The sequence below is a fragment of the Cryptomeria japonica genome, chromosome 9 (genome assembly GCF_030272615.1).
Source record: "Cryptomeria japonica chromosome 9, Sugi_1.0, whole genome shotgun sequence".
Taxonomy (NCBI): Eukaryota; Viridiplantae; Streptophyta; class Pinopsida; order Cupressales; family Cupressaceae; genus Cryptomeria; species Cryptomeria japonica.
Window position 1 is genome coordinate 521,172,668 of NC_081413.1, and position 22,703 is coordinate 521,195,370.

The 22,703-nt window shown below is 35.8% G+C and overlaps 1 protein-coding gene across 3 annotated transcripts; it reads left to right on the forward strand.

Annotated features, from left to right (window-relative positions):
* Positions 1-254: 254 nt before the first annotated feature.
* LOC131066896 (bifunctional 3-dehydroquinate dehydratase/shikimate dehydrogenase, chloroplastic) lies at positions 255-21,631 on the forward strand. Of its 3 annotated transcripts, XM_058001768.2 has the most exons (10): positions 274-1,090; positions 8,248-8,353; positions 8,880-9,098; positions 18,260-18,606; positions 19,810-19,873; positions 20,038-20,146; positions 20,312-20,458; positions 20,625-20,773; positions 21,024-21,186; positions 21,328-21,631. In XM_058001768.2, exons 1-10 carry the CDS (start codon positions 891-893, stop codon positions 21,369-21,371), a joined length of 1,548 nt encoding a protein of 515 aa, XP_057857751.1. In that variant the 5' UTR covers positions 274-890; the 3' UTR covers positions 21,372-21,631. The 3 variants fall into 3 exon arrangements, with proteins under 3 accessions (XP_057857753.1, XP_057857751.1, XP_059067104.1); XM_058001770.2 differs by lacking the exon at positions 21,328-21,631 and having other exon boundaries at positions 255-1,090; positions 20,629-20,773; positions 21,024-21,159; XM_059211121.1 differs by lacking the exon at positions 8,248-8,353 and having other exon boundaries at positions 953-1,090.
* Positions 21,632-22,703: the final 1,072 nt, after the last annotated feature.

Here is a 22,703-nt window from a genome sequence, read left to right on the forward strand (position 1 = left end):
ACCAACACCATGCGTACTTGATATACTTTTCACAAACAACCTACGGGGACCCAATAGTAACCAACAACATTTGTCAAAACCCAAAACAAATAGACCACTAACATCATGCCTCCTTGATTCTCCCTTTCACCAATACTATTCCTACTACTTGATTTCTCTTTCTTTTTGTATTTTGAATCTTTGGTGTATATTTTGATGTAGTAATTATCTTCCTCCTTCAAACAATTTAGTGAAGAAACCCATATTTAAGATCTTGAGACAGAAAGTTTAAGGAAATCCAAATCCCAAGCACTAACTTCAAACTTTTGACTAACACACGAAAATCTAGGGATAGTTTTATAGATCCTCTGTCCTTTCCCGTCCTCTGAACGTTTCAGCGCCATCTGAACTTCCAAGCTTTTCATTTACTTGCCGTGTTAGGTGAACTAGAGGTTGAGGCGTTCTCATCCAGCTGACTAGATGGGAGATTGGTTGTATACACACGTCGCCTGTCAAAGTGCAAAGCATTACATGTGAGTTGTGTTGACCTTTCGCTACCTAATACCCAAAAATGGCAATTAGGATAAGAACGCGACGCCAACAGTGCATTGAACGTCACATTCAAATCCCACAGGTGGATCTTCAGAACATGAGAGATGCAGATTCAAACCAGAGACCTTGGAGTGCGTTCTATAGATTTTGTGGACATGTACTTCGCCCGGTAAAACAGTCTGCCAGGAGATTGGTTCAACTTTAGCCAAGTCCCACATGGGGTCCAATGTTTGGCATTCTCTCATTTATTTAATATGGCAGAAAACTCCTTTGAGACCTATCCATATTCTTGTTTTCTGTTATCTTCTTTGGGATTCACGGTGAAGAGGTGATTGGTGCAGCCTGTTGAGTTTGTAGCAATGGCAGATAATGGGGTTCTTGTGTGCAGTACTCTGATGGGAGAGACAGTTGAGCAGATGCTCAAACAAATGCAACTTGCTAAAGAAACTGGTGCAGATTGTGTAGAACTCAGACTGGATTGCCTTAATGGTTTTGATGCTGCAGGTGATTTGGAGAAGCTCTTAAAGGGTAGAGTTCTTCCTGCTATAATCACTTGCAGGTACTGTATTTCAATCTGCAACGCTGTGTAATTCTTCTGTTATGAAATGAGTTTTGATTGTTGTTAGCATTTTAGTTTTGTTTTACAAGACAACTTTCTTAGATGCATCACAGTTTGAGAATAGGTTAGTCCTTAATTTTAATAACTACGTTTCCAGTGGTCAGATACCAATTTCATTAACCATGATTTAAGTGCTTTCAGTTTAAGGGAATGAGTAATCATTTAAGTATTACAGATATTCAAGTTAAGTTTTATAACTGAGATATGATACAGTTGCGGGCAGGGATAATTCAGTCCTAGATGTAAGAGGTATCGCAGCCCATGAAGTGGGCAGTCATTGTTTACACTAACAGGTATATGGAAAAGGTTGAATGACGTAGGTGAGAGTTAATTTTGGAATGTAAAGCTTACAATGACATCTGGGTCAAGAACACAAGTAATTTAACAGCAACTTCATTTCAAAATCTATTCAACAAGTACTCATAAAGTTGTCTTCTCTTCTAATTGCAAATAATGCCACAACTATTATACGCAAGGGAAACAAAAGGGTATATTTGGGTGCTTCTACCATGTAATATGCCACAACCATTATATAGCAAAGTGGGACTGGGTGATGAGCTTCTACCTATCCTCATTCCAATACAGATCTGCATAGACATGGAGATCAATTGGGTAATGCTAGCTTCTACCATGTGTTTTCCATTTGTCATTCCATCACTTTTGCTTGCTTCTTTCTCATCACTTGCATTTGGTTTTGTTTGTTGATCAATGCTCTGCTTGGTGTTTCCTTATTCCTTATTTCATTTTCTTCTTGCCTTCTAGTGATTAAAGTATATTCGAAGGAACTAGCTCTAATACCAATTAAAGACCACACGATTATACTGATGAGGGGAGGGGGATAGGAAGGGGAAGGGGAAGGGGAGGGGTGAATCAGTATAATACAATTCTCTACTTTTTCAAACTTAATGCCATAAACATATCAATTGTACAATATCATTCACATAAGATGCAACAATTATGCAACACAAGATTTATATGGAAACCCTTTTAGGAGAAAACCATGGCAAAATATTGATTATATAAAACTCTTCTTACAAACTTCATAGGCACCAACCCACAAGTGACACCAATCCCCTCTTAAGTGATTTGTAGGCACCAACCCACTGAAGACACCAATCCCCACAATTAATTTGTAGGCACCAACCCGCACTGCCAAGCACCGACTTAGCAAGAGACACCAATCTATTATTATAGGAGGCACCAACCCTCAATCACAACAAATTCATTGTCTTCCTCAAAAACCGCTCAAATCTTCCTTGAAATCTGATATAATTCTGTCTTAAATCACCTTCATAATCTGCTATAAATCCTTCAAAAGTCTTCTCATAAACCTGCTCAAACTTCTTGCAAACTGCTATCAATCTTCTTTTCGCAACTGCCTTATTCTTCCTCAGACATCTGCTACCAATCCTTCATAAATCTGCTGCATTCTTCATCTTTTATTGTTGCTCTAGATCTGCTCAAAATCTGCTCTAAGTGTGTTCTTGAATTCTTTTAGAAATCCGTTTTTTTCATTTTTGAAATCTGCTCTTCTTCTCCTTAGGTCTGCTCTAAATCAGAAACGATTTGCATTACATTGCTGTCCAATTTGCTTCATTTCTGCACTAGATCTGCTCCTCAATCTGTCTTGAATGAGAAAGATATTTCATTGAAATTGTTTGATGTCTTTCACTTAACTAATCTTTTATTTATACCCCAATTATGCCTTTTCACCCAACAGGTCAACTTCATATGAAAATAATAATTTTAATTTAATTTCATCAAGGAGGCCGGCCAGCTTTTGCACATAAATAAATCTATTTAAATTTTCTAAGTATTTATTTTACCAAGGAGGTCAGCCAACTTTTGCACATCAATAAATTTATTTTATTATTATTAGATAGGTTGGCCAGCCCTAAAATTCAAGTATTTATCTTTGAAACTCAATAGATAAAATTTTAATTAAACCTCCTTTGACATCAATGACAACAATATTTCCAACATAGTAGAACGAGGCACACATGCTTGGGGCTTTACATGGGATAAATACTTTTATATTTAATTAGTTAGTGGAATAACTTACAAAGCATATTCACCAAATATAACTAACTTGAGGGATATGTGCCACATTCATATCTCCATCATCTAATATACATTATGATATCATACCTCTAGGTTCCTAACATTATTTTACAAGCCTTTACAAGTATGATTTCTTGTTCTTATCATCCGACCTTCTATATGTGATCATCATTGAATTTTGCTTGATTGTACCTAGCTCCCTACCTTGTTCCTTATTTTTTTGTGCTACTCTGATTCTATTTGCCAATATAGTAACTACCCATTTGCTTACAGGAATAACCACTATTTCTTTGATACCACATTACCATGCAAGTCCAACCTTCTATATGTGATCATCATTGAATTTTTCTTGACTGTGCCTAGCTCCCAACCTTGTTCCTTATTTTTTTGTGCTACTCTGATTCTATTTGCCAATATAGTAATTACCCATTTGCTTACAGGAATAACAATTACCTTTTTGATACCACATTACCATGCAAGTCCATGATTGTTGCCTCTCACAATGATGCAAATGTCTATATGTTGCAACTTTTTTATAGTAAATTTGGAACTCTTTTTAATATATTTGACTCGTCAATCTTTTTAGCCACTTTTTTTATGGCTCTTGAATGGAAGTACTCTTTTTCTCTTGATCATTTTTTTCATTTCCTCTCTATCTATCTATCTATATATATGCATTATGTGTAATATCTTGCAAAGTGACTTGTTTATTCCTGCACCAAAGTTTCATGTACTACTTTTGCACATAAATATTGATTGTTCCTAAATTCGTTATCCAAGGATATCCAAGAACATGATCTAATCAATTCATATCCAAAACATAAAAACTCAAATACAAAAGAATGCCTATGGTGAGCTTCAAACCTTCAAAAAATTGAACATGCTTACCCTCTATTTGAATGTCCTTGATATTCATTGTATGAACTTGTAATATCTTAGCTAAGTCCATGTTGATGAAGTTATACTTCTAATTAGTGTTTCTTGATACAGTGACCTTTTTCTTCTGAATGCATCCATTAAATTGAAGTTGAGGGATTGAATCTTCCTTCCTTGGAGCTAAATTCTTCCTTCCTTGGAGCTAAATTTCTTGTACTCTTATCCTTCATCTTCTCTATTAATATTGGCATCATGGTCTTCTTTGCTTTGTGTTTCATCTTCCTCATGTCATCCTCCTCTTCTTGGCATTATCCCCATCAACTATTGCTTCTTTTGGCACCCATCTATGTATGAAAACTTGTTCCATTTTGTACCAAGAATAATTGCTTTTATGCAATGAAAGAAACCATGTCATAGCTGGACCTTTTAAGTCACAACAAAGTATTATGTCCCATAATTTATATTGATAACAAGCTTTTTTGAATTGGAACCACTATTCTATTGCATTAACAGTTCCATCAAACTTAGGAACCTTTTATGAAGTGAGGATTTAAAAAATTCTTTCAGTTGATTGCCTCTTCTACCATAGATTTGAAAATTAAAAAATGTAGAAAGGTAGATCTAAACATTTCTTTCCAGTTACAAAGAATAGAATTCAATTTTCTCACCTAACTTGTACAAATATAAAATAATCGCCCTGATTTTTTACTGATTTTTTTTGTTAATGATTAGAATTGCAAGGTCAACTTAACATCACCACATCTCTATTTAGTCAATTTTTGAAAGCTCACAAAATCCTCTTTCCAATGAATCCAAGATCTTTTGAATTGGAGACTTGTGTGAGACACGTGACCTTTTGCAATACAAGTGGCTTATTTGAGAAAAAAATCGGCAAACATTTTATCTCACTTGTCCAAATTGAATCTCTAATATCACTTGTTATGATCCTTGTAATATATGAAATATGTAGACTAATATCAATAATGTACTGAATATAGTGGAGATCAAATCCTTGAGGTAGGGCAACAACATACATTGCTCTTTGTAGAGGAAGCTGCTTAACATTATACCTCAATATTGAGATCCCAACACTTATCCTCTCTTGCCTAAGCCACACACTAAATAATCCTCAATTACCTACCACTACCACTTTCTCACACGTGGGATAAATACTTTTATCCTGATTAGGTGAGATGGATGACTCACAAAGCATATGCATCCAATATAGCTAACTTAAGGATGTGTGCCACATGTCGGCATATCCATCACCCAATATACATTATAATATCATACTCCCAAGTACCTAATAAAGGGCACGTATGACTGCATCACACTACAGAATCAGTGCACTATGACTGCATCTTTATATTGAAAAATGAGGCAAAAGCACAAATCACCATCTACACCAAGGTTCAAGTCAACTGCATTCACATTCAGGTAACTATCCCAAGGAGAGAAGTATAGAAAGTAGTAGGTATATCATTTTACTAAGAGTGCATTGGAAGATGAGTCATGTATTGAATTAAATGCCAAAGTAATACCACATATGAGATCATGATATGGTATGCTGTCAGAGACGAATCATAATCAGTCACAATATTAATCTGATCCTTCTAAATTAATAATGAAATAGAGAGAAAGATTAGATTTCTAAAGGAATTTCCACATTTACTTGAAGGAATCGGGTTCAACATAGTTATTATGACTCAAGAGAGACCTTAGACCATTTTAACCCAATCAATATAACCCAGGTAAGTACGTCTTATCACCCTTCTGCTCTCGCAGCTCTGAGAGAGAGTGTAAGTTTAAGGCAATCAAATAAAGGATCGAAGGGTATTCTTAATGAAGTATATTCTCCTTGGCAATACAATTTTGTCCAAAGCCCGAACTTAATGAATCGTTACAAGTTACAACTCTTCCACTAAATGTGGTGTTTTAAAAACTAAATGATCAATATCTCCAAACTAGGCCTTTGATAAAAGTCAGTAATGATCTATGAAGAAATAGTAAGGGAAATATCATTAGCATAGCTCACACTCGGAAAGCATTAATTAATAGTCATAGTCTGTTCATTATTTTCCACTCAAATAGGGTAACACTAGTTCATCATAACAATCACAACAGCATTTAAATAACATTTTTCATTCCTCTTTCGATGCTTACACAATCCACAACGATTCTTACCTAGGGATACTTCAAGGAGTAAATAACAATCACAAGTTTGTAGTAACCTTGACCTGATAGAGTAGAAGGACAAAGGATTGGGCTTGCTTAGAGTTTTTGATGCCTTGGATGGATCAACCCTTCCTCCCTTCAAGATAATAGAGCAGGATCATCATAGAATTCATAAATAACTCATATATGAAAGAAACTGAGCAACAAACGACTTTGATTTTTATTTCCACAAATGGATTTGAATAATTAGTCCAAAGATGGGGAAGATTTCCAACAAAGGAAAATCATAACTGTTGAAAGATACTAAAGCTCCAAAAGAATTCATGCAAACCTTTTGGTCCAAAAACGTCCTCTCAAAATCAAAATCTCTACAAAAAGAAGTATTCTCTGAAATAAGACTGCATATGCCAACTTAACCAATGGTGAAACCCAATACACATGCTTCCTTTGTTCAAAGACCAAGCCAACCACTTAATCAACTCCCATCTACTCCATCAAGTCCATGGCTGACTATTCATGCCCTCTCTCAAGGGCACGTAATGAATATTCAATAACAAGTACTTGAATACTTAACTATACATACTTACCAACACAAGTATGGCATTAAAATCTATTTAAGAAACACAACCCAAAAGGCATAAGGTCTGCTTTCAAGTTCTTCAATTGCAAGACCTTGAGTTGAGAAAGTACAATTAACATGGCAAACGTGACACGCTCATAAACCAATAATCATGCCAATGGCCAAAACAAAACAGCAAAATCATGCATACTGAACTTTCAAACCCATCACACACCATAATGCAGAGCATGCCTTTAAAGGTGCAACATCAAACACTCAGCAAAGTCAAAGCAGGTTGTATGAATGTTCTCATTGGGTCTCCCTAATGTTTACGCTTTCTCTCACTGTAGTTGACCTCCCTCATGATGCTCTTCCTCTATTCTTGTTGTGTCCCTCTCACACATGTAGGAAGGAGAAAGATGGCTTCATTTCCTTGTATGAAATTGATAATCATAATAAAAAATATTTATCATTGACACATTAACTAAGCAGCATTAATTAATCATAACAAGAAAGAAAGAAATAAAGAAACGAATTATATTAATGTCCATGAATGGCCAAGGATAGGTCAAGGGACTGGAACATACATGTGTTACAATAACAAAGAACTAGAGCAAAACAGGGGCCCTAGAGTGAAAGCAAATAAAATAAACCAAGAAAGAAAGAAAACAAAGAAATAGACACGTGGGGTGAACCTAGAAAAGGTAACCCTGAGAGTATAAGTTTGAATACATGCGCAAGTGGATAACCCTGCAGTGGAAGCAGATGAAGACCACCCAGACAGGAAACATAATTTGGCAGGTGTATGTATCTGGGAGGCATTTGAGGGGCTGATAATATTATCATCAATCATTGTAGGAGTGCCAATTCAAAATTTTAGAATGATCACTAAGGAAATTCCAGGGCTAAGGGGGTTGGGGTTGACAATCTTAGGAAGTAGGATTCTGTATAAAACCTCCCCTATTACTTAAGGCCAAAAATTGCTGGTGGTGGAAAAGAAAATGGTATCTTAGCTTGCCCCTAACTTTATGCCAATGCCCACCTCAATATTATAAAACTGCTCAAAATTAATAATAGAAATAATAGTTTCTGAATATTTTTGGATACTACAATTGTTCATCTACAATAATTGTGGAATTTCTTATGTGAGTTTGAATGTTATTTCACATGTTATAATAGAATTCAGCATACATGCTAACAGTAATTACCTAAGTCCATACAGTTCACACACTGCTCTGTAGATGGTTGACATAAATGGGAAACCTCATGATATATTGTAAAATATAATACAAAGTTACAAAGTTCAAACTCTAAGGTTTTACACACAATGTACTTACATCAACTGTATTCTCCAGTTTAGATTAAGAAAATTCCCTTGAGAAATTTCTCTAACATCATCATTTCAACCTTTGACATTGTATATCAGACCAAAATCTGAAGGAGGTAACTATGAAGGGGATGAACAAAAACGTCTCAATACACTGAGCCTGGCATATGATCTGGGTGCTGACTTTATTGATGTGGAGCTTCAGGTTCTAGCACTGTTAAAGCCAAATTATTGACCTTTAATGATTACTTTTGTTTATTTCTAGTTTCTAATTGAAGTGTTTTTCTCTTAGAAAATGCCATGTTGTCCACAATGCATTATTGTTTTCAAAATGCAATGTTATCTACAATATACAGTATTTAATAACGCATATATTCCATTTTCTTCTATATAATTATCTTTGGCCCATGCACAAAGCCATAGCACATAACAAAATTCAGAATCTCTCGTTAATCTGTAATTTTGTAGATTATGAGTGGCCCATCCAGATGGGCAGAAACATTTTTGTGCTTTTGAACATGATGGGTTTGTTAAGAATGATTATGAAAGGAACTATTAATCTCTCTTAAACATGGGAATCAAGATTTTAGTATGAAATAAAAAAATGAATGAATTTATTTCCATTTCTATTTCCCTTCATATTATTTGGCTCATAATTGATCAGAAGATATAAATATGTGAAAACCAGTCTCTGCTTGTATATTATTCACTTTGCTTTGAATTGTATCCAGGCAATGTCTCCCTTTGTAAGTCAAAGGAGTAAAAAGAATTCACAGAATTGCAAAATCATTGTTTCAAGCTATGTCAATGGGAGCACTCCATCATCTGAGGATCTCGGTCATCTTGTTGCAAAAATGCAGTCCACCGGAGCTGATATTCTGAAAGTTGTTACTACTGCAACAAATATTACTGATGTATCTCACATCTTCAAGCTGATTCCCCACTGTCAAGTGAGTTTGGAGACTACTGGACAATGGAAAACTAGTTTTCTTTTGTCTCTTTCTATAAAAATTTTTAGTGGGATCTGTGACAGTGCTAATGATACTGTTTCTGTAATATCGTATTTAATTAAATGATCTTGCTTTATTTTGTGATTAATGTTGGCCTTTACCCAGTTGCAATATTTTTTCATCATTTCTATCGCACATGTTCTGTTCCTTTATTGAACTTCCTTTCCTACTACTGTCAGTACACAACTTTCAAGTTCTCCATATTTCCTTTAATTTGGGAGTGCTTTCAAAATTTTAAAGTAGAATAACTTCAGGTTTGAATATTAGTTCCAACAACACAAGGACACTAACTTTTACATGTGATATTAGCATGCGGGTTGGATCTAGTAGTAATTCTCTAGGAGTTTATCAATGCTGTTGCAGATTGGAGTCATGACCTTAAAGAATATATTGTTAGAAGTGGTCAAGTTGTTAAAATGAGCTCTTGAATACATCGTAGGATGGTTAAATGCATAGTCACAATTCTATTCTTGAGTGGCCTAGATCTCACGAGGCTGAGTTTAATCTTTGTTATGAAACATCCCACTTGATAGTAGCATCAAAGAGAGAAATAAAAGATCACAAGATAATCACCTAGACATCACACCTGGCAACCTGAACCTGATTGGTCTAGCATGAGTTGAAACCTTCACAAAACCATGCCTCATGGGCAGGGATTTTCCTTGATTCATTGCCATGACTAATTTGAGACTGCAACCAATCTATCTCCACCTCCTAGCCTTCAAACAAAAGACAAGATACTTTCTATAATTACTCAAAGTTATTTTCACCATTGCATTTTTATTTCTCTCTCAACAGATTTGCTTTTTGTCCTGCCACTACGCCTTACATGGATAAGAGATTTCAACACCTACAATTATGGGAATATTTATCACACCTTACCATCACACTCATTTGACTATTTTCCATTGATCAGAATCATCAAGACCTTCATCCATGGGCTGTCTGCCTATTGTTCATGCCTCTATTGATGGAATACACGACTAGTCATTCATTTTATCTCTCCTGCAATTTATTTTGGGATATGCAGGCCTATCTTGTTAATGCATGGTAGCTTATGCAAGATAAGATCTTCCTAAACCTTCCTTGTTCTGTTATTTACATGCTTCATGTCAGATTTATATTGCATATGATTATCGGATTGTACAAACATCACTTATCATTATGCTATCGGGCTAACAACCCGATAGCATATTAATGTCAATTATTAATTGGCATTAATATGCTATCGGGGTATTAACCCGATAGCATATTAAAAGCTATAAGTCATCGGGTTATTAGCCGATACATACTTGCTATCGGGTGCATAACCATTGGCACCGGTTCACATCTGTTATCAGGCGTAATAATATCGGGCATATTTGTTATCGGGTTTAATGAATACACCGCTTCATTTGGAATTAACATTAGTTAACAACTGCACCGGTTGGATTACATACATCGTGCACTTTGAATCATCGGTGTTTATATGAACCGATTCATTACATTGATCAGTCATTATATTATGATATTACAATATGCTATCGGGTGTTTTGAACCGATAATCAGCATTGTGTTAATGGTATAATTACAAAGGCACCGATCAATGGGTGCATTGATCGGTCATTCCTAAAAGGCATGACCGGTCAATACACCAATTGACCGGTTGCCTAAATGATATATATGCCAATTGAATTCATTTGGAGTAGACATAGAAAATATTAAATGATCTCTCTCCTTCAAACCTGCAGATAAAATCAGAATTATCAGACATTGACATAATTCCTCATATCCATTTATAGCATACATAGTTCATAACTTGTTCTTTAATTGAAATTGAAATAACTTTACATGGTATCAGAGCCAAGGTAATCGAACCTAAGGCTATTCAATTTTGATAAAATTCAAGGACTAAGTTACAAACTACATCACATTTCCATAATGGCCAACGCTATCAGATTCGAAGATAGACTCGGAGGTAGCGAAGATTTTTCAGCTTGGAAGTTTAGAATCAAAATGATTTTAAGAGAAAACAAAGTTGATTCATATGTCCAAACTGAAAGTGCACAACCAGAAGATGAAACCGAGAAATCCACATGGATCGAGGGAAATGATAAGGCCATTAAAATAATAGTGGATGGGGTAAGAAATAATATAATGCCCATCATTAGAAAGCAGGAGACGGCTTATAAAATGTTCAAGGCACTTGAAAAGACATTTGAGATATCAAATGCAAGTCGTACTCTAGCACTAAAACGAGAAATAAATCATATCACCATGAACAAAGGGGAGACAATCAACGCCTACTTCATGCGGATATCGGTTCTAAAAGATGAACTTGCAACTCTGGACTACGAGATCCGAGGCAAAGAACTAACACTCATTGCTTTAGATGGGTTGCCTAGTGGATGGAGCACATTCATCCAAGGCATCAGTGCAAGGTCTAAATATCCTAAGTTTGAGAGACTAAGAGATGACTGTCTACAAGAAGAATCCCGATTGAACAAGGCAGGAATAAAACAGAAGAATATAGATGAAGACTTGCAAGTCCTAAATACAAACATCAATAAAAAATACAAAAAGAAGCAATTCAGGAAAAGAAAAGCTAAACAAGGCAAGAACACTTCTAAGAAAGACCTATCACATGTTCAATGTTATAGGTGTGACAAATTCGGACACTATGTTGCAAACTGTCCGGAGAAAGGGAAGCAAGCCACATTTGCAAAAGTGAAGAAATCTAGAAAAGAAAATGACTCCGAGAACTATGTCCTCTACTCAGCACTTACAAGCCATACTTCAAACAAATCTAACTCATGGGTGATCGACAGTGGTTCATCCAGACACATCACCGGCTTTAGAGAAATACTAGACTCCATGATAGAGAAAGATGATGAGGAAGTAACCATCGGAGACGATTCTTCACATCCAGTCAGAGGAATTGGAACCTGCACCATCAAACTGAAGTCAGGCATGTCACTACAACTTGAAGAAGTACTATATGTTCCAGGCATCAAAATAAATCTAATCTCCATATCAGCACTAGAAGATCAAGGATACAGAGTGACCTTCATGGAAAACAAGGTGTTGGCTTGGCCAAAGAGATCCTCCATCAAAGACGCTAAGGTCATTGGTCGAAGACAAGGTTATTTGTATGAGCTATGTATAGAGCCCAATCTAGCATTGATCCATGAAGCAACTAATGCAAATGAAGTATGGCACAGGAGATTAGGTCATCTGAATTATAGAGCTTTGTCAACCATGGGAAACCTTGTCACAGGTCTACCTAAGTTGAAGCAATATCATTCAGAGGCATGCAAAGGGTGTGCCTTAGGTAAAAATACCAAAAATGCATTTCAGAATAGTACTAGGAAAACTAGCAAAGTTTTGGAGTTAATTCATTCTGATGTATGTGGACCTATGTCCGTACCCTCGCTAGGGGGATTTTTGTACTATGTAATTTTTGTTGATGACTACTCTAGGAAGACATGGATCTACTTTCTGAAATATAAAGAATCAGAAGAGATCCTAAGTAGGTTCAAAGAGTTTAAAACATTAACAGAAAATCTCTCTGAAAACAAAATTAAAACCTTAAGAACTGACAATGGGGGGGAATACACATCAGAACTATTTAAAGACTTTTGTAAAAATTCTGAGATTAAGAGGGAGTTGACAATACCTTATAATCCACAACAAAATGGAGTAGCTGAAAGGAAAAATAGGACCATAGTAGAAGCTGCCAAAGCCATGATACTAGATCAAAATCTAAACTTGAACCTTTGGGCAGAAGCAACTAACACTGCTGTGTACATACAAAATAGATGTCCTCATTCACACCTCGAAGATAAAACTCCTGAGGAAGTCTTTACCAAGACAAAACCAGATATCAGCCATCTTAGGATATTTGGGTGTTCGGTCTATATTCATGTACCTAAAGAGAAAAGACTAAAACTAGAACCCTCTGGAAAAAGGGGAATACTTGTAGGATACAGTGAAACTTCTAAAGCCTACAGAATCTATGTACAAGGACAGAGAAATATTGAACTCAGTAGGGATGTAATCTTCGAAGAAGATTTAGCCTTCAAAAGGGCCCAAAATACAATAGAACCTGAAATTCATAATCCTACTCCTAACCTAGAAGAAGAACCTACTCCTGAGCTTCAGAGGGAGTATCTTGAGGAAACTATAAGTGAAACACAAGACCCACCTATAGATAATCGCAAGAAAAGACCACTATGGGCCACCAAAACTATAGTAGAAGCTCAGAAGTTCGCTGCTCCTTCAGGAACCTTCAGGGAAAGCAAGAGGCCTAATAAATTCATCAACTATGTTGCACTTATGAATGATCTATCTAAAGCTGAACCTAACAATGTTTCAGATGCACTCAAACATCAAGTATGGATAGATGCCATGACTGAAGAATATCAGTCCATTATGAAGAATGATGTTTGGGAGATTGTTCCTAGGCCAACCAAGAAGTCTGTCGTGTCTTCTAAATGGTTGTTTAAAATCAAGCATGCTGCAGATGGCAGTATTGAAAAACACAAGGCCAGATTTGTAGCTAGAGGGTTCTCACAGAAGGAAGGAATAGATTACGAAGAAACATTTGCACCTGTTGCCAGGTACACATCAGTAAGAGTTGTCCTAGCCATTGCAGCAACAAAGGGGTGGAAGGTACATCAGATGGATGTTAAGACAGCATTCCTAAATGGCGAGATCGTGGAAGAAGTCTACTTAGAGCAACCTGAAGGGTTTGAAATTCATGATGCAAAGTCTCATGTGTGTAGACTCAAGAAAGCTCTTTATGGGCTCAAACAGGCTCCCAGAGTTTGGAGATAATCACCTAATAGATCAATGCAAGAAAGATCTATCCACAGAATTTGATATGAAAGACTTGGGGCTTCTTCATTACTTCCTAGGATTGGAAGTATGGCAGAATTCTGATAATATTGTACTGAACCAAGGGAAGTACACCTTGGACATATTGACAAGATTTAGAATGCTAAACTGCAGACCCATGACCTCTCCTATGGAAACCAACTTCCATAAACTTAAAGAAGCAGCAGCAGAATCAAGACCTACTGACCCCACTCAATACAGGCAGATGATTGGGTCCCTGATGTATCTAGTAAATACAAGGCCAGATATCTGCTATGCTGTTAATGCCTTAAGTCAGTTCATGTGTGAACCTAAGGAGATACACCTGGTTGCAGTAAAGCATATAATGAGATATCTACAAGGTACCCTAAAGCTTGGTCTTAAATATGAAAAGGTTGACATAGATCTACATGGATTTACAGATTCAGATTGGGCTGGCAGTGTGACTGACAGAAAGAGCACTTCAGGGTGCTGCTTCAGTTTAGGGTCAGCCATGATATCCTGGATCAGCAGAAAACAATCTTCAGTAGCTCAGAATTCCACAGAGGCTGAATATATTGCAGCTTCAATGGCTGCCCGAGAAGCAGTATGGCTAAGGAAATTGCTCGTGGGATTATTTGGAGAACCTATGAAACCTATAGTCATTCAGTGTGATAATCAAAGCTGTATAAAACTTTCTATAAATCCAGTATTTCATGACAGGTCCAAACATATTGAGATCCCATATCACTATGTACGAGATATGGTTGACAGGAATGTGATAAAGTTAGAATATGTGTGTACAGGAGATCAGACTGCAGATATTCTAACCAAACCACTTTCCAGAGTGAAGGTTGATCACTTCAGAAAGGGTTTAGGTATGATAGAAAGGTAATCTGCTTTGTAATCTATACTTACATATATTTAAGATGTTTAATGTGTAAACTTCTTTGTCATGTCTGGACTATCTCTTGGCTTCTTGCCACCTGTGTTCATATCTAAGAGGTGACGATCTCTTAGACACTGAACACTTGTATATAGACATCATAAGGTGACGATCTTATGATAGTCAAACCAGTAATCATGTTGGATCACTGGTAAGTCATGGATGTGTCATGACTATGTTGTGATACAACATTTGTACAAATGTTATTGCATTATCACAATTTGGATATAATGAGAACTTAAACACTTCTCATATGGTTATCCTTGTATTGCGTGTTAAGCAATACTGATATCACGTGTAGGTGATATCTCAACCATTGATCATGATTGGATCTCTGGTAAGTCATGGATTTGCCATGACTATGTTGTGATAAATATTTATAAATGTTATTGCACTTATCACAACTTGGATATGATGAGAAACTAGCCTTTCTCATAGACTTATCCTTAAGTATTGCGTGTTAGGCAATACTAATGTCACGTGTTAGGTGATATCTTGATGAATCTTATAGATCACATGTTTTGATGATTTCTAACATGATCAGGTGATGATTCTCTTACTTTTATCACATGTTAAAATAATACTTTATGTCACATGCTCAGGTGATGTTCTTCTATTTTGTATCATATGTCTTGATGGTACTTCTCATGTATGAGTGATTTTTTGCTGATTGACATTATCTTAGTTATGAAAAGGAAATGTGATGCAGGTTGCCTTATCTATCTTCCAAAGCTAAGAGGGAGTGTTAATGCATGGTAGCTTATGCAAGATAAGATCTTCCTAAACCTTCCTTGTTCTGTTATTTACATGCTTCATGTCAGATTTATATTGCATATGATTATCGGATTGTACAAACATCACTTATCATTATGCTATCGGGCTAACAACCCGATAGCATATTAATGTCAATTATTAATTGGCATTAATATGCTATCGGGGTATTAACCCGATAGCATATTAAAAGCTATAAGTCATCAGGTTATTAGCCGATACATACTTGCTATCGGGTGCATAACCATTGGCACCGGTTCACATCTGTTATCAGGCGTAATAATATCGGGCATATTTGTTATCGGGTTTAATGAATACACCGCTTCATTTGGAATTAACATTAGTTAACAACTGCACCGGTTGGATTACATACATCGTGCACTTTGAATCATCGGTGTTTATATGAACCGATTCATTACATTGATCAGTCATTATATTATGATATTACAATATGCTATCGGGTGTTTTGAACCGATAATCAGCATTGTGTTAATGGTATAATTACAAAGGCACCGATCAATGGGTGCATTGATCGGTCATGCCTAAAAGGCATGACCGGTCAATACACCAATTGACCGGTTGCCTAAATGATATATATGCCAATTGAATTCATTTGGAGTAGACATAGAAAATATTAAATGATCTCTCTCCTTCAGACCTGCAGATAAAATCAGAATTATCAGACATTGACATAATTCCTCATATCCATTTATAGCATACATAGTTCATAACTTGTTCTTTAATTGAAATTGAAATAACTTTACATATCTCAAGTATGTCTCTATCCATGGGATTGTCGGTCCATCAATCCTACTATCATCCTCTTTGGGCTGTTGTCTACGTCTATTTCAGTTGTGTCATCATCCAGGAGGCTGTGTTCCTACCTCAAGGATTCCTCCATTCATTGGATTGTTGCATATTGATTAAGCCATCATCCATGTGGCTATTGGCCAAAGATTCACGTTTACCACCATTCCTTTTGGGACTTTTGGTAAAGAACATCAATGGATATTCAAGTCAAGAAATCAACTCCAAAAATACATCTAATATTTGTCAAACTTAGAATGATAATTTAGCTAGGTAATTCAAGAGTAATCCTCTCACATTTAGAAAGTCAAACAAAAGAATCATGGAATTTCCAGTCAAAGATGAAAAATGAATTTTCATTCAGCCAACTTTCTGTTGCAGAAAGTCAATGCTGGTATGATAGGATCATTGCTGCAAGATAGTCAAGACTCAAAACCACTGCAAAATCTCAGCTCAACAAATGAGTACATGTGCTTAGTCAAAACAGTCAAAGAATTTGATAAAATGGTTATCAAGTGTTTTAGTCAGAACACTCAAACCCCTCGTTTCCCTTATATGTTTCCTTGAGAAGTGCACTAGGGATTTGAGGAAGAGAATTTGATTAATTTCTGGTCAATTGGGTCTTGAGCTAAAATCTATGCATATAAATTAAATGCAAGTCAAATAGGTTGACTGCTGATGTCATTTAGGCTGGCCCAGCTGTCCCATAACCCCTGATTATATGCACTAGCTGGAAAATTACTGTAGGCTGCTGAGGAAACTTGGGCAAGTAGACCATACAAATTAAGCAACATGTCACATAATTTAAGAACATAGGGCATTAACTCAAGCAAAATGGCCAGCAGAGGAAAAGTGAATAGTGTTTTTCCATGTTTGACTTGCTTTGACAGGTTGATATCATCAAAGTTAAATAATTTTGAAAATAGGTGTAATTCTGACATCATAAAGTGAGTTTGTTATGTCATACGATATTGTGCTTCCCTTATTTATTGTAAGTTAAATATTGTTCCTGGTTCATGTCTTGAGGTTGTCCTTTATTGTCTTGAAAATGTAATTAATGGTTTCAGTATGAATGCTTAGAGTGAGCTACAACATTCTCCAAGAAAATGGGGAGCATCAACTCTTTTTTGTAATATTGTTGATTTTTCACCAAATGTCAAGTGTACTTTTAATCTTTTTGTTTGTTGATTTCTTTGAGTCCAAGTTGCATGTTAATAATAAATGAAAATAGACCACTTTCAGACAGATTACCCAAATATGTGCACACTATACACACTAATATGCACATATGCACACATGCTCTCACACATGCATACAGAAAACTCTTTATATTGCCTCACTATAGATTTGTTTTTAAAAAAAATTCATTTTTCCCTAGCAGAAAATGTTGATGTCTAGACTCTTTGTTTATAAGTTTGCTTTTCTATGTATAGCTATTTGCAAAATTTATTAGTAGAAATTTGGAAATCTACATAGTATTTCTCATAAATCACATTCTTGTTAGCCATATTAGGATTCTTTTTAGCAGTTGCATGGTTTGATATTCTATATCTGAGAAATTAGACGACTTGTGCAGTGTATAAAGTTTTTTGGAATATGCATATATTTGGAACATTTCAAAAGAAGTTATAATTAAATTCTCTTCATGATGGTGTATCATTTCCGCTGCATATTAGAACCTTCTTAAATATATACTTGTCATATTGTATTATTAGCAGTTCTGACTTCCATTTTACGTGCACAGGTTCCAATAATTGCATGTGTAATGGGTGATAGAGGACTAATAAGTCAACTTCTAGGTCCCAAGTTTGGTGGATACCTCATATATGGATCAATTGGATCTGGGAAGGATTTGATACCCGGACAACCAAAACTAGCAGATCTAATAAACATTTACAAAATTGGGCGTCTGACTAGAGATACCAAAGTATTTGGAGTTATTGCAAATCCAGTAGGCCATAGTAAAGGTCCAATTTTACACAATCAAGCATTCAGAGAAACAGGATTCAATGGTGTATATGTACCACTTCTTGTTGATGATCTTTCAGACTTTTTGAAAGTTTATTCTGCACCAGATTTTGCTGGTTTCAGGTAATCATTCCTTTCCTTGAAAGAATGCATAAAATTGTGTTGAGAAAGTTTCCTTGCCTCTATGTTAAGACTTCATTGTAGATCTCTTTGATTTGAATTACATTCGTGTCTATTCCTAAAAGATTTGTTTTCATAAGTTTACTCTAATTAGATTATTAAATGATGCCAACAAAAAATATATTAGAATTCTTCATTGCACTTGCCTTTAGCATAATGATGTAATATCGATAAAGTAACAGAATAAATGAGAGTTATCTTCTTATACATTTTTTTCAGTGTGTGTAGAGTTCCCAATTAGGGCTGATTTCTTTTTGCAGAAATAACATATATATCATATTTCTTCTACGCATAAATAAGCTGGTTGTAAATTTGATTTTACAACATTAACAGATAAAGGACTTGATGCACACAATTTAACAATGCCTCTATCCATCCTTGGAAAACATATGCAACTTGTAAATAAAAGCTATCCTGATATAGCTTTAAGTTGATTCACCTCATATTCTCTTTATGTGATTTGTAGAGAATTCCTAATGTCATTAGTACATTACCCTTATAGGACCTATCTGATTTTGCATGTATGAAATACCAGATATCAAGGGTTTCATTTTTTGTGTGTACTTGATGGCTAATGGGATGCTCAACTATATCTTACACAAGTCACAGTGTTTGTCCAATTCTCAAACTCAAAGCCCTTAAAGCATGCACGTACAATATAATGGATCACAGACCATCCATTATTCCCTCAAAATATGTCTCCTTAGTTAGATGACTTTATAGACTTAAATGCTTAAGGTCTCAATTTTTTTCTTTATAAGTTCTGTTCTCTTTATACTAAAGGTCCGATAGATTTACTGACAGAGTTCAAAAAAGTGGCCAGCTTAAGTGCCACCATCTAGTGTTGAAACGTTTGCATGCTTATTGATCAATCAATATATAAATGCTGGTATGTAGGATGTGTCTAAAGTTGTACCTAGCTCTCCCAAGTATAACTCTGTTGTTAAATGCATCTTGAGAGCTATTTATATAATACAGAGAAGAATTTTCAATGGTCTGTTAACACAATTTTTATATCTTCTAAGTATTTAGAATTACATGCATTTGTATGTGTATTGATGCTACTGATTGAGATGATAACTCTTAAAAGATGTGAAAAAATGTATTATTTGCTTCATTTCTAAATATTTGCTCTTTCCATTACAGTGTTGGAATTCCTCACAAGGAAGCTGCTGTCAAGTGCTGTGATGAAGTTCAGCCACTTGCAAAGGTTTAAATCCTTAACGCAATAGATTTTTTTTTGAAAATCATACTGTGAATGTAAATATATGCTTTGAATTCCATGCAATTCAAAAAATATGAAGACTGATCTGCAGGTTACTCGTGTCAGCATCATTGTGCTCTAATTCAATCTTGTTTTGATACTTCATTTAGTCTATTGGAGCAGTGAATACTATAGTAAGAAGAAAAAGTGATGGAAAATTGGTTGGCTATAATACTGACTGCGAGGGTGCTATATCTGCAATAGAGGATGGCTTACGAGGTCTCAAATCTTTTCAACTTATTCTTCAGATGGCACATGTGCTCTACCGTGAACAGTTATTTCTTTTGATTCAAGTTCAACTTAAGGAGGAATAATCTGATGGAGGAAAATACTTGAAACTGATTTATTATTCTAATAACTTGCAAATATTCATGCACACTGCAGGAGAAAGTGGTTATAAGAGCTCGGAAAGTAGCTCTCCCCTTGCTGGAAAATTGTTTGTACTTGTCGGAGCTGGAGGAGCTGGAAGAGCACTTGCATTTGGAGCAAAACAAAGAGGAGCACGTGTTGTAATCACAAATCGTAATTTCGGTACATACTCGTCCTTTTATCTATCTTAGAACATCAGGCCAAGGAAGAGTGAAAGTTCAGCAATTCTTGTACTAGTATGGTTTTCAAGTTTCTTGAACATATGATGAATGTATAATATTCTCAGTAGTCCCAGCATGTTCTAACATTTTTACATTGGGGTTGAAAGAAAGAGCAAAGGCCCTGGCAAATGCAGTTGGAGGAGAAGCTATCCCCATGGAGGCTCTGGAAAGATTCTGTCCAGAAACTGGAATGGTCCTTGCAAACACTTCTGCTGTAGGAATGCAGCCAAATGTTGATTCAACACCTTTGCCTAAGGTTTTCTCTTCTTCTATCCCATCCCTTTATAGCAGTTGGTGATTGGAAACTCTTGCTTTCATGGAAACAAATTAGGTATTTGAGTGAAAGCAATCTGAACTAATTCAATTAAGGGCTGCTCAAGACAGAGAGAGAGATCTAGCCACTTGGGACAAATAATTATTTCCTTATGACTGCAGTATCTATTAAGGACATACATGATATAAATTTCAGGGACTTGATGCTTTTGCTATTTTGACTGTTTGTTCAGGAGGCCATGGAGCCATACAGTCTTGTTTTTGATGCTGTTTACACGCCAAGAGAAACAAGACTGTTGAGAGAAGCCAAAGAGGCAGGGAAAATTGTCGTGAGTGGATTGGAAATGTTCATTAGGCAGGCTATTGGCCAATATGAGCTTTTCACTGGTAACCTAGGTAAGGAGGAAATACACATCACTTTTGGACTTTCCCAACAAAAAGTTACTGGTTATAAAGATTAATTTTGAGCAGTTGTAATCTTTGTTTCAGGTTTAAAATTTTGCCTTCTCTAAATAAATGATTTTGAATTGGTTGCAGCCCCTACAGAGTTGATGCGAAAAATTGTTATTAGAGATTTTTGAGCAGCATATTGACACAGACTAGGCTTTTTGGGTGATTGGAAACAATGTTTGGGCTGAGGTTTCCAATTCTGTTATGGTGGAGTTAGCTATGAGTGAATCATATTTGAATAGGGACAGAGCTATGTCTATTATTGCCTTCATATTAATAATTAAGTTGCTTGATGCATCAGCAGCTCAGAAAAGGCACATTTTTATGTTATTTATCCAATGGGATCAAGTCATGTAGTCATTTCGTTTAATGAGAAACCTTTTTAACACTACCGATAGACCTTAATCAACATTAAGTCAGTTTCCAGTAAGCCCCAACACCTGTGAATGAAAGGAAAAAATGCCCAATCATGGTGCAAAACACAGAAATTGAAAATTGTCTATGAGTAATTTGTCTTGTGTCAGTGCGCAACAGGTTATTAGCATTGGAGATACTAAATATTTCAGAGGGGGATCAGGGCCTAAGTTTGGGAATGGCAATTGGGGGTGTTGCAAATACACAGTACTTCAAAAATTTGTTATGAAAAGATTTATAAGGAATAATTATCAAAATTACAAATAAAACTTTGGCATACTAGTAAACCACTAAATAGTTAAGTTGTAAAAATATTGTAATGATTGTATCAAATATTTGAAATTTGAACTTTGTAGTCAACATTAACAATGAAAATGTCGAATTCGAATTATATATTATATTCAAAATTTTATCATGATGATCACAATGACAAATGTTCAAAATGACAAAAATAGCTTAAGTGATGTCTCTAATCATCTCCAAACTTCAAATCACTAGAACTGCTAGACTCCACATGCTCAAGTTCCTCCAAATCTATATCAACCAACCCTATTTGTGTAGCATCATCATTGACCTGTGTTGGCTCCTCTGGCTTTACACCCCATCATGGACTCTCCTTATACACAAGTGTGATGTGATCAATGGGATGTAGGGCATTATGTATAGCCAAAAATTTCTCAACCCTCCTAAAGGCAAGCCTTTCCCTCTTAATGGAGTGGATGAAGCTATAAGTAGAGTAATTCTTCTCAACAATAGAACTAGAAACTTGGAATAACAAACAAATGACTAGAGAGGTAGTCAAAGAACTAGGCCCCTGCATAGTTTAGCACAAAATTGTGTCCTCTTGTGCCATAGTCCCTCTATCTATATTGGCCTCTTCAAAATAACCCTTAAAGAGTGACAAATTTTGTCCACTCAATACGAATGATGTTGGCCTTCGTAGCATCATACATATTTTGGATAGCTTGCATGAACCCCATCTTCACCTCAGCATTTTGTATAGGTGTAATTTTAGTAGGCATTTGTACGTACCACTTTGGGTTCAATGC